The 14,178-nt window shown below is 33.7% G+C and overlaps 1 protein-coding gene across 5 annotated transcripts in view; it reads right to left on the reverse strand.

The window, feature by feature from the left end:
* Nucleotides 1–14,178, reverse strand: part of LOC136031877 (uncharacterized) — a 195,430-nt gene that overhangs the window by 19,196 nt on the left and 162,056 nt on the right. For all 5 annotated transcript variants that reach the window (XM_065711815.1, XM_065711819.1, XM_065711817.1 and 2 more), the window contains exon 8: nt 12,128–12,292. In XM_065711815.1, the coding sequence (XP_065567887.1) occupies nt 12,128–12,292 (165 nt within the window). The remainder of the gene's footprint in view (nt 1–12,127; nt 12,293–14,178) is intronic.

The raw sequence follows: 14,178 nt of genomic DNA on the forward strand, positions 1-14,178 counted from the left end.
AGGGTTTCCACTTTTCGGTTTCAATTTTCTCTATTTTTATATCAATTTTCCCTAAAATTCCTTGTCTTTAGATCTGATTTCTCCCTATTTTACTCCCTAGAAAAAGATATTTTGCCTTAGATTTCCATACAATCTGCACGAAAAACGTAACGTAGAATCAAAGTGTTATTTTTTACTTTAGATAATGATATACATAAAATCTTTTACACTATTGAGAACACAAAAGAAATTTCAAGTAAGTGTGATCTCCAGCACTTCATCGCACGTAGCGTTTGCTTTCGTCTTGAAACCAGCAACAGCCTTCGGTATGCTGACAGTTGATGAAGTTTTATCTTCGCTTTTCAACCATTAATTGACTCGAATAAGTGAGACTAGTGTGACATTCTTGGCATTATTTCGGATGTCTGTTTTGATTAGTTTCAAGAGACTATACAAACGCTCAGCTGGTACATTACTAAAGGGTAACAAAAACATCAGTGATATGCCTTTCCACAATTCTGGGTACTTGATATCACCACTGCAAGTCTTCAAAGTATCGTCATCCAGTAGTGCTCAACTGACAGTTCATCAACTTGGGCATCTCCCAAATGAAGATAAGGTCATTGGTTATAGTTGGGTCGTCAAACGTGGTTTCTATGAAATAGTGAGTAAGAGCAACCCGGTGCTCAATAAGCCTCTTTATGCAGGCTTGAAGGGACAACCAACGGGCCTGTCCTGGTGCAAGAATTGGGAGTACTTTGCATTCAAATAATTTCTGAAATTCGACGTACTTATCTCGCCTGGAAGCACTCCTCGAAGAGCGGGCATAGATATTTCGCGCCAAGTCTTCTAGTGTCTTGGGAAGTGACAAGCATGCATAGGATGAATATAAGTGAATAAGATGGCACAAGCATTTCACATTCAAGATATTAAGCACCATGGCTTTCATTAGCTTTTAAGCAGGTCTATTGGCTTCAGACGTGACATTGGTAGTATCTGCACAAAATCCAACAATATTTTGCCAGGGAATCAAGTTTTTTTCAATGACTTGTTTGATGCAGTTAGTCCGACCCTCAGCTGATCCATCACTACACTTAACCATGTCCAATGCTTCAACATGACATTGTAGATCTTTCTTACCAAAAGAAATTACCATGTTGAATTTTTCAGTCTTTGGTTTAAAAAAATCAAACTTTCACTGAAAATCTTTACTTTACCCAGATTTCCCTGAAAATCCTTACTTTACCCAAGATTTTTCTTTGTCCCTATATTCAAAATAAGTGTCCCTAAAAGAAGTGATTTCTCCCTAAAATAGGGTAATCTCCCTAAAAGTGGAAGCCCTGTTAGTGAGCCATTTCTCAGTGATTCGGATGCAGTCTCAACTCTGGCATCTAGTACAACAGTCTCAACTAGTGGATAACTATTCCGGGTTTCATTTGCTGGCTAAATACCAAAAATTTAATAAAAGCAGCTCTGAGTACAAAAATATCAGTTAGTTGATAGATTCCAAATCTTTTAGTTACTGAGTGGGCATCAAAAACGTGATGAAAGCACTTATGAGTACAACAAACTCAACTAACTGATAAATCCAGTATTTTACTTGCTGATAGAGTACCAAAATTTAATAAAAACACTTCCGAATACAACAAACTCAGCTAGTTGGTAAATTCAGTCATTTAGTTACCCACTGGATATAAAAAAGTAAAAAAAGTCAATATCTGTAGTAAAAAAGTCAATATCTTGCTTAAAATATCATATAAAAACTATTAAGTTCCCCCCGAGCATTATTAGCCTTATAAGCCGTAATCTGATCGAAAATAAGATTTGTGATGTAAACAGAGGCAATTTTTGAAAAAAAAAAAATGGAAGTTTTTGAAGAAATCAAATGACATAAATAAAATCTGGTTCGTACGTTTAATTTAGACAACTAAGCTGTTTCAAACTCTAAGTCATTCATATTTTCATTTATCTCTACCATCTTGAAATAGAGTTTTTTAGAAATTTTAGTACGTGTGATAGTTTATTCTTTATTTATTGGAAAAAATGTTTCTCCATGTTGAGGAGTATGAACACGGAATTTCTCACAAAAAAAAAACAATTCCTAAGAAAGATATTGAACGTTGTTTAAGACAGGAAAATAGCATTAGATGAAAATAGAGTAGCTCTTAAAAGGTGTATGTTGTTAATAAGTGTTGTAATTTTTTTTCCAGCATACAAGTTGCAGGCCAAACTACAAATTCTTAAAGAAAAGCTGAAAAGGTTTGAACTATTATTTTCTTTTTCCCTGAAAAGACCATGTCAATATAAAACGACAAAAAAAATTAATAAAAAAGCTTTTTTCGCAAAATAAGTATTTCAAAGAAAAGTAAAAAGTTCTATTAAACCAAAAATGAGCAACAATAAAAAAATAATCTACCAAGCGTAAAACTACCGCAAATCAGCATCGATAAAAAAATGAAACCCAAAACGAACAGAAATTACAATATATAACTCAGTCAAACTCAAAACGAGCAGGGATTAACACGAACTCAAAACCCACCATGCCTTCCCAAGGTCAGAACATAATTTGTATTTTACTGAAAAAAATATTAAATGTTTTCACTTTTATAACTTTAATAAATCAAATATTATTAATATTTCAAGGAATAAATATCAGCATATGTATATTAGACTGACAATGCACGTTCATTTGCATATTTTTTCAATAGAGTGCAAGTTTTGTTCTGGATTTGAGAAGACATAGGGGTTTTGAACCCTACTCGTGCTAATTTTCAAGCTAATTTCTTCTCGTTTTTTAGTTTGACTCGGTTATTTGTTGTAATTTCTATTCGTTTTGACTTTCATTTATTTATCGATGCTGATTTGTGGTAGTTTTACGCTTGGTAGATTATTTTATTTTTGTTCATTTTGGGCTGAATGGAGCTCTTTACTTTTCTTTGAAAAACTCATTTTGTGGAAAAAGTATTTCTTAATTGACTGTAAATCAAAGACCGGCGGGATCGATACAGGACACTAGGGTATATAGCAGTAATCTTATTAATATTTTGTTTCCAGCTCTTATTTGACTTTTTCCAGACCACATAATTTTTTAATTATCAATTTTTGATGACATTCTCCAAATTTTAGATTTAAAAGCCATGTAAATCAACTGAATCTTGTAATAAAAAGTTTAAGTCATATATATGTCGAGATTGGCTTGACAAATCTTTATTGTTGAAAAGCTTGTTGCAACTGATATTTACTAAGTGTCTAAACAAGAGTATACTCATAAATACTTCTAAGTTTTTAACCCTTTTCTTCACCTTTTCTTTTTAATGTGACTAACTAATTTTGTTGTACTTTTTTAGAATTCTCTTTTTCCCTTTATGATGTACTTTGCTCGTTTTATGAATATTATTATTTTATGTAAGTAAATATATATTTATTTTAGTTTTATTGTAGGCCTTAGCATGCTAACCTTGGAATTACCCATCTCATACAGTTATATATCGCTTGAAACTTTCAATTATGACCACATTTTACTACTGGATACGCCCTGTCGGGTGTTGTCAACACACAATTTCATTTATTGAAATATCTTCTTATCCACAAATTTAAAATATACATTCAATTATGATGCACCGTATGTGATATTTTTCCTGGAACAAGGAACTTTTCTTAGACTTGTAACTTAAACTGGCAAATCCCTTGGCATATCAACTTGAAATCTAATAAAAACTAAACTACCGCCACCTGGAATCATTTTCCTTCAAGAATTTTCTTGAAAACGTTCCTTCCTGCAGAAATAGCTTCTGTCTTCCTGTAAAGGCTTTTAAATGGAAAGGCTATATATAACTAATCATGCTCTAGTCGAACAGCTGGGAACTTTCAAGACAGGTTTATAAAGACAATAGCTTAAAAGGAAGTACACAAAATGATAATGTTTATTTATTCTGTAAATTTAGCGACGGCTGTTTTATGCATCATTGTTTTTTTAGTTTTAACTACTATAGTTTTCACATCTGGACTATAGTTATAACTACCTGAGCTTTCAAAGATTTTGTTAATTCTGCGCTTGAACGTGGTGAGTTAATGGTTTCAATATTCATAGATTTTAGCTAAGCTTTTGATACTCTTTATTTTAATATTTTATTGAGCAGGCTACATTCTTAAGGTGTTCAGGATGCATCTTTGAATTGGTTCGAGTCTTATCTTTGAGGAAGAACGCTTAGAGTGAATATTGACGGCTGCAAATCAAGAAGTTACAGAGTCCATTTCGGAGTTGGTGCTTGAGCCCCTGTATTGCCTAACTTATGTAGACACTATGCGATTTTATGTACCTGGGCCATTAATCACGTCATTTGCTGATGACACTGTGTTTACAGTAACATCAACTTGTGCAGATATTTTGATTGAAAAGGCTAATAAGGCTCTAAACGAATTGGCAAGTTTTACGAGATTTAACGGTCTATCTATTTATGTTTATGACGAATTTTATGACTTTTTGTAGAATTTGTACTCCCACTATTTTAAAAAATAAAATTTATCTGAATGGTGTTAGATATTTTTAATGTTAAATATTTAAGTGTTAAAACTTTAATATTTAAATATTTAGGTTTTTATGTTGATTGTAATTTGAGTTGGAAACTGAACTGTGATTCAGTAGCAGCAACAGTAGCAAGAGAATTGGGTCTTATAAAAAGGCTAAAGAATGGGCTTCCACCGAGAATTCTAATGATCCTCTATCATTCTCTTATCAATCCGTATCTGTCTTATGGTTGTTTGCTGTGGACTAGTTCTTTAGTTTTTTAGGTTTAATAGAGTTCAAATTTTACAAAATAAAGTTGTTCGCGTCGTAGAAGATTATGTGAGATCTGAAAACAGCAATTTGAGTTGCTCACCGAAATGAAAAATTTTAAATGTTTATAAATTAATAGATTATCAACTACCAATTATTGTTTATCAGTGTTTGAATCGTTATTCACACGAGTTCTTTTGTGAAATTTTTAAGTCTATTTCTTTTTATCGTAGTTATGAAACTAGGCACTCTTCAGGGAAGGTGTCTGAGGCTTGGAGTACTAATCGATGATCTTTATTTCCGCGTTTTACAGGACAATAGCTGTGGAATTCTCTCAGAGGTTATAAAGGTGGCATATACTGTTAGCCAGTTTAAAGTGGGTTAAAATGTTACTTTCTGGGGAGCTGGTATTGATTTACGGTTTTTGTGATTTTACATTTACAGATGAAGCATAAATATATATTAGTAGATTTTAAGGACGAAACCTCCATCGTGTACAACCCAGTAGGTTTTCCCCGATGATTGTTGAAAGATTAAGAGAGCGTTTTATTTTTCATAAAGTATTTCTTTCTCTCTCTTTATATATATATATATATATATATATATATATATATATATATATATATATATATATATATATATATATATATATACATGTAAATATATATATGTATATATATATATATATATATATATATATATATATATATATATATATATATATATATATATATATATATATATATATATATATATATATATATATATACATGTATATATATATATATATATATATATATATATATATATATATATATATATATATATATATATATATATATATATATATATATATATATATATATATATATATATATATATATATATATATATATATATATATATATATATATATATACTAGCTGTTGGGGTGGCGCTTCACGCCACCCCAACACCTAGTTGATGGGGGCGCTTCGCGCCCCCCAAGCCCCCCGCGCGCGTAAGTCGTTCTGCGCCATATTAGTTACGCGCCATTGTAGTTGTGATTCTAATGATTGCCCTTGAGCTTTGTTGATGGTGATTGCTAATCGAACATTCCCTGTGTCCCCGTCGTCATTTATATATCCCCCTGTGCCCCTCGGCGTCGCCGTTGTAGTTGTGTCCCTGTGTCCCGGTCGTCATTTATATTCCCTGTGTCCCGGTCGTCATTTGTGTCCCGGTGTCCCGGTCTGTATATACATTCGTTTTTGAATTGGTATATGATGAAATAAATTTTTGTGTTTTCCCCTTTTTCCCCTTTTTTTCTTTTTATTTTTTTTTTGGTTTTTACCTTTTTTTTAGTTTTTTTAGTTTTTTTTGGAGTTTTTACCTTTATAGTTTTTTTTTTATTTTTATTTTTTTTTAGTTTTGTTTTTCTCCTTTATTTTTCAGCTTTTTTCCCTTTTTTATTTTTTTCTCGGCACGCTTTCTTTTCTTACTTTCTCTGTCAGCCGCAAGTTTTTTGGCATAGAATCTTTGAGCAGCTTCCTCGGCTGTTGCCATTGTAGGTTCTTCAGTCATTTTGCAATTAAACATTTTTCCGTCCACGATCTTCTTACAATTAAAAATTTGTCTTTGAACGATTTTCTTAAATACCTTTAATGACGTCATCGTCATAACAAACATGACGACAACTAACTTCATGACGACATGACAACATGACGTCACTCGACAGACCCACAGACAACTTATTTTTATATATATATAGATATTCATCATAAATATCAAAATTGCTAGCGACACGTAACTTTCAAAAGTCAACAGCCAGGAAGTTTTTTCGTGTTTGCTTGGCTAAGAAGCAGTCCCAAAGGCTGGTTCTGCCAGTGGAAGTTGTTTCCCTCAGAGGGCTCTAACTAAACACTAACAAGGGTATGGGCAGATGGTGTTTGGTGCTAAAACAGTCCATTTTTGATTTCGTGAATCTAACCATTCAATCTTAGTCTTTAATTTGGCAATCACGCTTTGATTCTCATATTTTGGGCTTAGCATTTATCTTTCTACTTGGCAAAGAAACAGTCACCGCGGTCACAAATGCTAGTGAAAGATACTCCTGCTACAAGGATTAAAGCATGGCCTTCACTATAAATATCAAATACTTCACTGCTACCGCAATGAGTTTGACTCGCCAGGTGGTGCTAGCGCAACAAAATGAAATAATAGTAGCTCCAATGATTTATAGTTTGTAACTCGAATAGTACGTCATTCAGACACTAATTATGATTTTTATTTATAAAAAAAATGTTACTAGGTCAAGGGCAGAGTAAAAAGAACCAGTCCAATTTCCTCCTCCCATCCAAAATTGGGTTATAAGTTCCGTTATTAGGGTATACATTGGTAAAAATAAAAATACTGCCGATAATTTTAGCCTAAAGTTCAAAAATCAGTTGTTTTAGCAAAAGAACATCATGCTTGTCCCAACTATTATGTTTTATGCAGGGAAAAAAAGAAGAAAAAAAAACTACTTGGTTTTATGTAGTCCTATCTTCAATAAGTCGTTTAAGCTTATTCGTTTTAAGCTTTAATATATCTCTTTACTTTCATTTTAAAAAAATGTCTTTTTTTATCTATATTTTTTTATCGTGTTAATACTATTCTACATATGAGAGGAGCTCCCCAGCCATCCCTGTTCTTTACTTCAAAGTTTAATATTACTACAAAAACAATGCTTCGAAAGAGGAATCCCCCTAAAAAAGGTAATATTTCATTTTAGAGAGGGGGGGGGACTGAAATATCAAAATCATGTTTCAGATTGCGATGTACATTTTTCTAAGGAAAGAGATTCACTTCTGCCTTTGTGCAGTTAAGAAGACACTACAAGAAAACATTACGCTTGATAAAATAATTTAAAATGATAAATGAAGGAAAGTCTATTCAACATAATTAGATTTACATAAACAGTAATTTATATTGAGTTTTAAACCCTGTTAGGGCTAAACTGTGCATTTTGCTAAACAAAATGTTAGAAATAGGAAGAACCTTTTAATGGCAAAATATCACACTTGAAGGATAAGCGCATTGTTAATCAATAACTGTACATTGATTGGCTATCTCAGAATTTTCACTCGACAGCATTTTGACCCTGTTCGGACATGATTTTTCGTTTATAGCACAAAATACACGAACTAGCATTTTCCTGCAGGGCGATCTATTTTGTTAGTGTAAAAGGACATTAAAAATCTGAATTTCCATCTGAATTAGACCGCTTCAGTATTCTGCGGCCAACATTTTGGAATCAAAGGTCCATGGAAAAAACCAAACAATTAAACAAACACACAAAGAAACAAATCCGTTATTAAAAACAAAATTTCATGTTTTCCCTTTAGGAGCATGAAGCTTCTACTGTAGTTCTTAGAGATGTTGAATATGATAACTCAATTTTCTTCAAGATGCTTGCTGTCACCACTGGCTCGAATAAAATATTTTTTTCTTTTTAATCTTTAATGTTTTCAACATGAGTCAAGATTTATTACTGTTTTAATGAATTTTGAATGCTTAAAATTTCTTCTCCTAAAACAACTCCTGTATATATTAGAAATTTAGGCTATCTACTGCTAAGCTATTTAGCATCTCTTAATAAAAAATAAAATACCATTCTGCTGACTTTTTTTTTTTTTTGCGGAGCTAAAAAAAAGAGCTCTTTTTTTCGGAGCTCTTTTTTTTTGCTGTCCTAGACGAACGAGTTACTGTGTGTTTATTGTAGTTATTAGTTCCTTTCTTTTTAAATTAATTATAAGGAAATGGGACAATGTATCTCTAAGCAAACAGGGAATGATGAAGCTTGATCCTAATTTCCCTATAAAGATGATAAGTTTACATAAAAGAAATATTAAAGAATTTATAAAGATGAAATCTAATTTATGAAGCATTACTGTTCAAAACAAATAACATTCATATTAGCTGGTTCAGTCAAAGAACAATCCAGCTAAGACTTCTTATTTTAGAGCATCGAACTCAAGTATTTATAGACACCATACCCGTAGTTACTTAGGGTTGCGAATGTGGTTCACAGGTCTCATTTGCGTGATACCCAACCATCACTGTCGTGGACCAGTGCGCTTGCGAACTGTCAATGCGCATACGCAAGTATGATGTGTAGGCTATTAGAAACTGTACCAGAAGTGCCAAATTAAACAGAAGAATCTTGAAATTCCGACTCAACAAAGAGGGGATTTTATTGGCTGTCAGTGACCCTTTGACTAAAGCCATAAAATACCACTTTTCCTTTGGATATTTTTATGTCAGGGGGAACAGATCTTGGATTCGCTGAAAGTGATATCATGCTGTCACCTTCATCAAACAGCTCGTATGAGCGTCAGAAAATGTGCCTGATTTTCAAAGAGGGGAAAACAAACCTTAAAAATACAGAGATCTCAACTTACGCCATCAGATTCAACATATCCGACATCCCCTATTGTAGAAGTTACAGGCCCCCAACTGCAAAAATATGGAATTTTGTATTTTGTGCCAAAAGAAAGATCACGGATGCTTGTTTATTTTATTTTTCTTGTTTGCTTGTTTTCCCCAGGGTTGATCGCAAAGAACCAACAGTTCAAGAATATCGAGAAAGGGCTGATTTGAATGAAAATTAAAAGTTCCAGTGCCCTGTAAAAGTGACAAAAAAGATTGGAGGGTAACTAGACCCTCCCACCCCCAACCCTTCTTTTTTCCTCGAAGTTGTCCGATCAAAATTTTGAGATAGCCATTACGATTGTCATAGTTGAAAAGTCCAGTAACTATGTCTTTGGGAATAACTTGATCCCTCACAGTCCCCGTGGAAAGGTCTCTGAGTCATGAAACTTGCCCATTGTTTACTTATCGTATTTGCTGTTGGAAGGTTTGAAAAATTTTTTGGCGAGGGAGGTGAAATTCTGCTAGGCATAATTTTCAAGGGGAGAGTTTTCTGTGGTGGGGGACGTTTCCGGAGGGTGAAAATTCCAGGGAAAGTTTCACATTGGGGGAATTTGCCGAAATTCCTATAAGAAATTCTTTTTATTTATCATATTTTCTCTTTTCCAACTCAATTTTATATGTCAAGGTGTTGAGAGGAATTGTCTGGGGAGAAATTTTTAACGAGTTGGAATTACTTAGAGTATCAATCCTTCATGCGGGAGGGGGGGGGGGGTATTTTCCACGGTAGAAATTCTCCATGGGAGTTTTCCACTCAATAACTCCAGAGGAATAACTTGAATAACTCCTCTAAACTCTTCCATTAAAAAAGTGGCACCAAAAGTACCATTTTTAGTGCTATATGGCACTTATCGATGGTAAAATTGATAAAAAGCACGTAAATATGAGTAATAGCTTTAAAATCAGCCTTCCCAGGATATGCTTTAAAAAATGAGTGTATCGCATTTGCAAAATAGTGAATTATCAAAAAAGTAATCATAAAAAGGGAAAAAACATGATTGAAAAAATAAACCCAAGCAGTAATCGAACGCAGGATAATCTACTTTGAAGTCCAGCGCTTTACTAACAGAACCACGCCTCTAATAATCCAATTAAATATATTGTTGTTTGTAAGAATTTAATTGCATAGCTTATTAAGGGGGTCTGGAGAAGGAACATACGCAACCGTCCAGTTAAGGGTTTTGGACCATAATTATTGCAATGATACTGTTTTATACTTCCGAGATTTTCAACTTCAGGTGTGGCACCAAAAGTGTTGTTTTCAGTGCTATATCTCACTTACGAATGGTAGAATTGATAAAATGCACGTAGATATTAGTAAAAGTTTTCAAATGACCCACATTAAACATCACTCTAAAAAGCTCTGGTAGCCCACTAGCCCCAGCTTTTTCCAATTTAGACATAGCACCAAATGTGCCGTTTTTCATCCATTTGTAACTTGCAGATGGTGGAATTTATATAAATCGCTTACATATGAGAAATAGCTTTTGAATGAGCTCTTAACAATCTCTATGATGTTCTAGTAACCCACTAGGCCTGGAAAAAAGAAGAAAAAAAAAAAACCGTTTTAGCGTTTTCAACTATGGGCTATGGTTTGCTCTTTACTAAGTTGCAGCTAATGCATCAACCATGACAAAGTGTTCATTGTAAACTCTCCCAAAAAATTAGCTAACATTGACGTCTGTGAAATCTAATAGATGGATGAATTTGTAAAAACCAAGTAAATATAAGCAATGGCTTTTAATTGAGCCATTAAACATCTATCTAGTATGGTGTGGTAGCCTGCTAACGTTGTAGTAGCTTACTGATCAGCAGACGGTTTATGGAACTTACTAGGGGGATGGGAGGGGGAGTCCACGGGAGGGGTTCGTGTAAACCTCCAGTTAAGGTCTCTGGAAAATAAGTATTACAATATTATTTGAATGTACTTCAGAGCCTTTCCACTTAGGAAGTGGCACCAAAAGCTAAACAACGCGATATGGCACTTACGAAGAGTAGAATTGGTAAAAAGCCCGTCAATATGAGAAAAAGCTTTCAAATGAGCCGTCAAACATAACTCTAAAAATAGCCTCTGCAACCATGAAAGAGCAGTTAAGAAAATTATTTACATCCTTGGCAAAGATCACAGTAGCTCTCAAATAGATCGTATGGTAAAATTTGCGTTAAATTTTGTAAATTTTTAAACAGAGTGAGTGGCACTTGATAAATCTGGGGTGAGTGTTCACCCTATCCCCAAACTTGTGTGCAAGCATGATACTGTCAGTACGATTTTAGGTCTGAAGTAGAATAATGTTACTTAATGGTTGATGTGATCCTCATATTCCTAGTATGGTATTCATTTTCTTATATTGACATTAATTTTGAGCAAAGATTTTATCAATATAACTCGTAAAAGTAATACTGTTTCAAATACCCAATTTTATGGAATTTAGGACTAATTTAATGTAATTAAAATACTTTCTGGGCTCAAAACACCCAAAATTCACCAGATTTGTTCAGAAATCCTTGGAACTTGAAAGTCATGCTGTTGTTCTTGAGCTGTATAATTGATCCTAAGGGATGAATAATCGTAGCGAGCATTAGTAAAGGGGCTATATTAAGACACCAATCATATCGTTTTAGTTGGAGTCCAGGGCGGTAGTAGAGCTCAGAAAACTGATTTTGCGCCTTGAATCTAACACAAAACCACTCGATTCTTGGTACCTAAACTTGAAAGAAAAAAGAACCCCTTTTTATTTTAAAGGTACATAGTACAGAAAACGTGTCTAAACATTGAGGGAAGTAATCCACGTAACGTCTCTACATCAGTCTGGCACTCAGTCTAGAGCTAAATAACTAAACCATCTAATTTATATCAATGTGAAATATAGATTAACAAGTTTTGATTGTTTGAGATAAAGAAATTTAGATTATATTGCTACTTACCAACAGAAAAATGCGAAATGATGCAAACGGCAAAGGCTGAATTTAGCTGCTTCGTAGCAGTCCATTCAGCTTCTTTTAATCCGACATTCCAAGCTAAGAAACCAGGAATGACGTTTGCAGCTTCTAGTGCAACGAAACTAATGTTTGATGTCCAAATAATATTACCTGCAAAGAAAATGACGTATAATAGTAATGAATTCACACAATCGTTTTGACTATTAAATACAAAGAAACCAGTTTTCCAAATGAAATTAAGGAGCAAAATTAAAATTTTAAACGAATAGAAATTAATCCCTACTTGAGGGGGGCTTCCCCCTTCATCTCCACTCTTTATAAAGAAATTGTGTACTAATTTACTAAAGTGTTTATTTGGACAACAGATGCAGTTAATAGGTGGTTGTAAGTGTTTATTTGCTGATTGCTATTTGCTAAAAGTTGAACAGGAAATTTCATTGTTTAAAGAAAATGAATGAATGAATTTAATAACCATAAATTAAAATGCAGATGGAGCACAAAAAAGAAAAACAAAACAAAAACACAAGGCACTAATTCTTCTGACACAAACAAAACAAAAAACGCAACAGTCAGAAACAAATTCCGACTACTACTGTAAAGCCTTGGCCCACTGAAGGAACTTGACAGGTAAATTGTATCGATCAATTTGGGACAGAACGGCTTCCCCAGGGTAGGTAACACTGTATTGGCGGGTAACATACCTATTGCTTGTCCATAATGGTAAATACAGCTAAATTGCGCATATTTGTAGTTTGTAGTACAATGCACGTGATTTCAGTTTATCTGTAACCGCAAAAATAGGCTATGCTACAGATAATTAGGCAAAGCCATATAACTTGGGCGAACATACGACGGTCAAACCTCCGCTTATATAAATGCACATCAATAACCTCTTCTATTCTTGAGGTGTTGTGATAAAGATGTCTTTGTCCCATCCCAACTGTCATTGTACTAGAGCAATCGGTCTTAAATCATTAGGGTGAAAACGTCAAACATTAGCTCAGAGGTCGAGCCTCCATCACATGAGGAGGGAACAGCCTCCATAACATCGAAATATCTTTTATTATTTTTTAATGCTATAAGATAAGATTTATTCATCACGAAACACACATACAATATTACATTTTACTATTCTCCCAAAGGCTCTTTGGCCTGTAAAACTAAGGGTCATCCTAAATATGAGGAAGGATGTCACCCCCTCAAAACCTAAACTTGGCATAAAGTTTAATTTTCGATGGACAATTCTTCAATAGCAAGAACTCGTTTACAGCATTTGCTTTTTGAAATAAACATCAATTTGTATAATAAACTATATTTTCCATCAAAAGAGGAGAGCCTCGACCCTTTCAGCATCCGTACTGTTTGCTCCATCCTACATCCATCAAAACATAAAATATTTCTTAGAGAGGTCAGAGGTAAACTTTGAATTCATCCAAATATTCCTTACATTGATCTGAAGGACCTTTCATAGAAAGTAAGAAAATATGGAAAATTTGGTGTCCCCTCTCCACAAATGAATCCGCTGAATCTGTCGGACGAAACTTTAATAAACTTTTTGCAACTATACGATTCTCTATAGCTAATAGTTTTCTTGGTACAATGACCTGTAATAACGGAATATTTGTGAACTATATGACGAATGGTATATCAAACGCAAGCGTGACCTCTGAGATTATGAGGCTGTGTAAATATAGTCGAACAAAAATAAGTTCCGAACAAAAAACAGAAGTCCGACGTTTCCCTGTGGCTTGATCTCTTCCGAAACTTAAAAGAAGCGGCATATATTTAAGTTTTCATTCGGATAGATCCTGTTTCAACAATCTGAAACTATTGGTTCGATAAAATCATTCCTAGAAGAAAAGATCTGCGTAGACATTGCTCTCCGGAAAAAAAATCTCACATTTTTAGATATTGTCCTTAGGGTTCTTATGCATGTTAAGTTTACAGTTTGTGTTTGATTCAAGACTCTCTTAAATGCAAGAGAAGCTACAGACTCCCTTATTTAGCTCTTATTATTTTATACTCAAGTTTAATAT

This window comes from Artemia franciscana, chromosome 10 (genome assembly GCF_032884065.1).
Source record: "Artemia franciscana chromosome 10, ASM3288406v1, whole genome shotgun sequence".
Lineage (NCBI taxonomy): Eukaryota > Metazoa > Arthropoda > Branchiopoda > Anostraca > Artemiidae > Artemia > Artemia franciscana.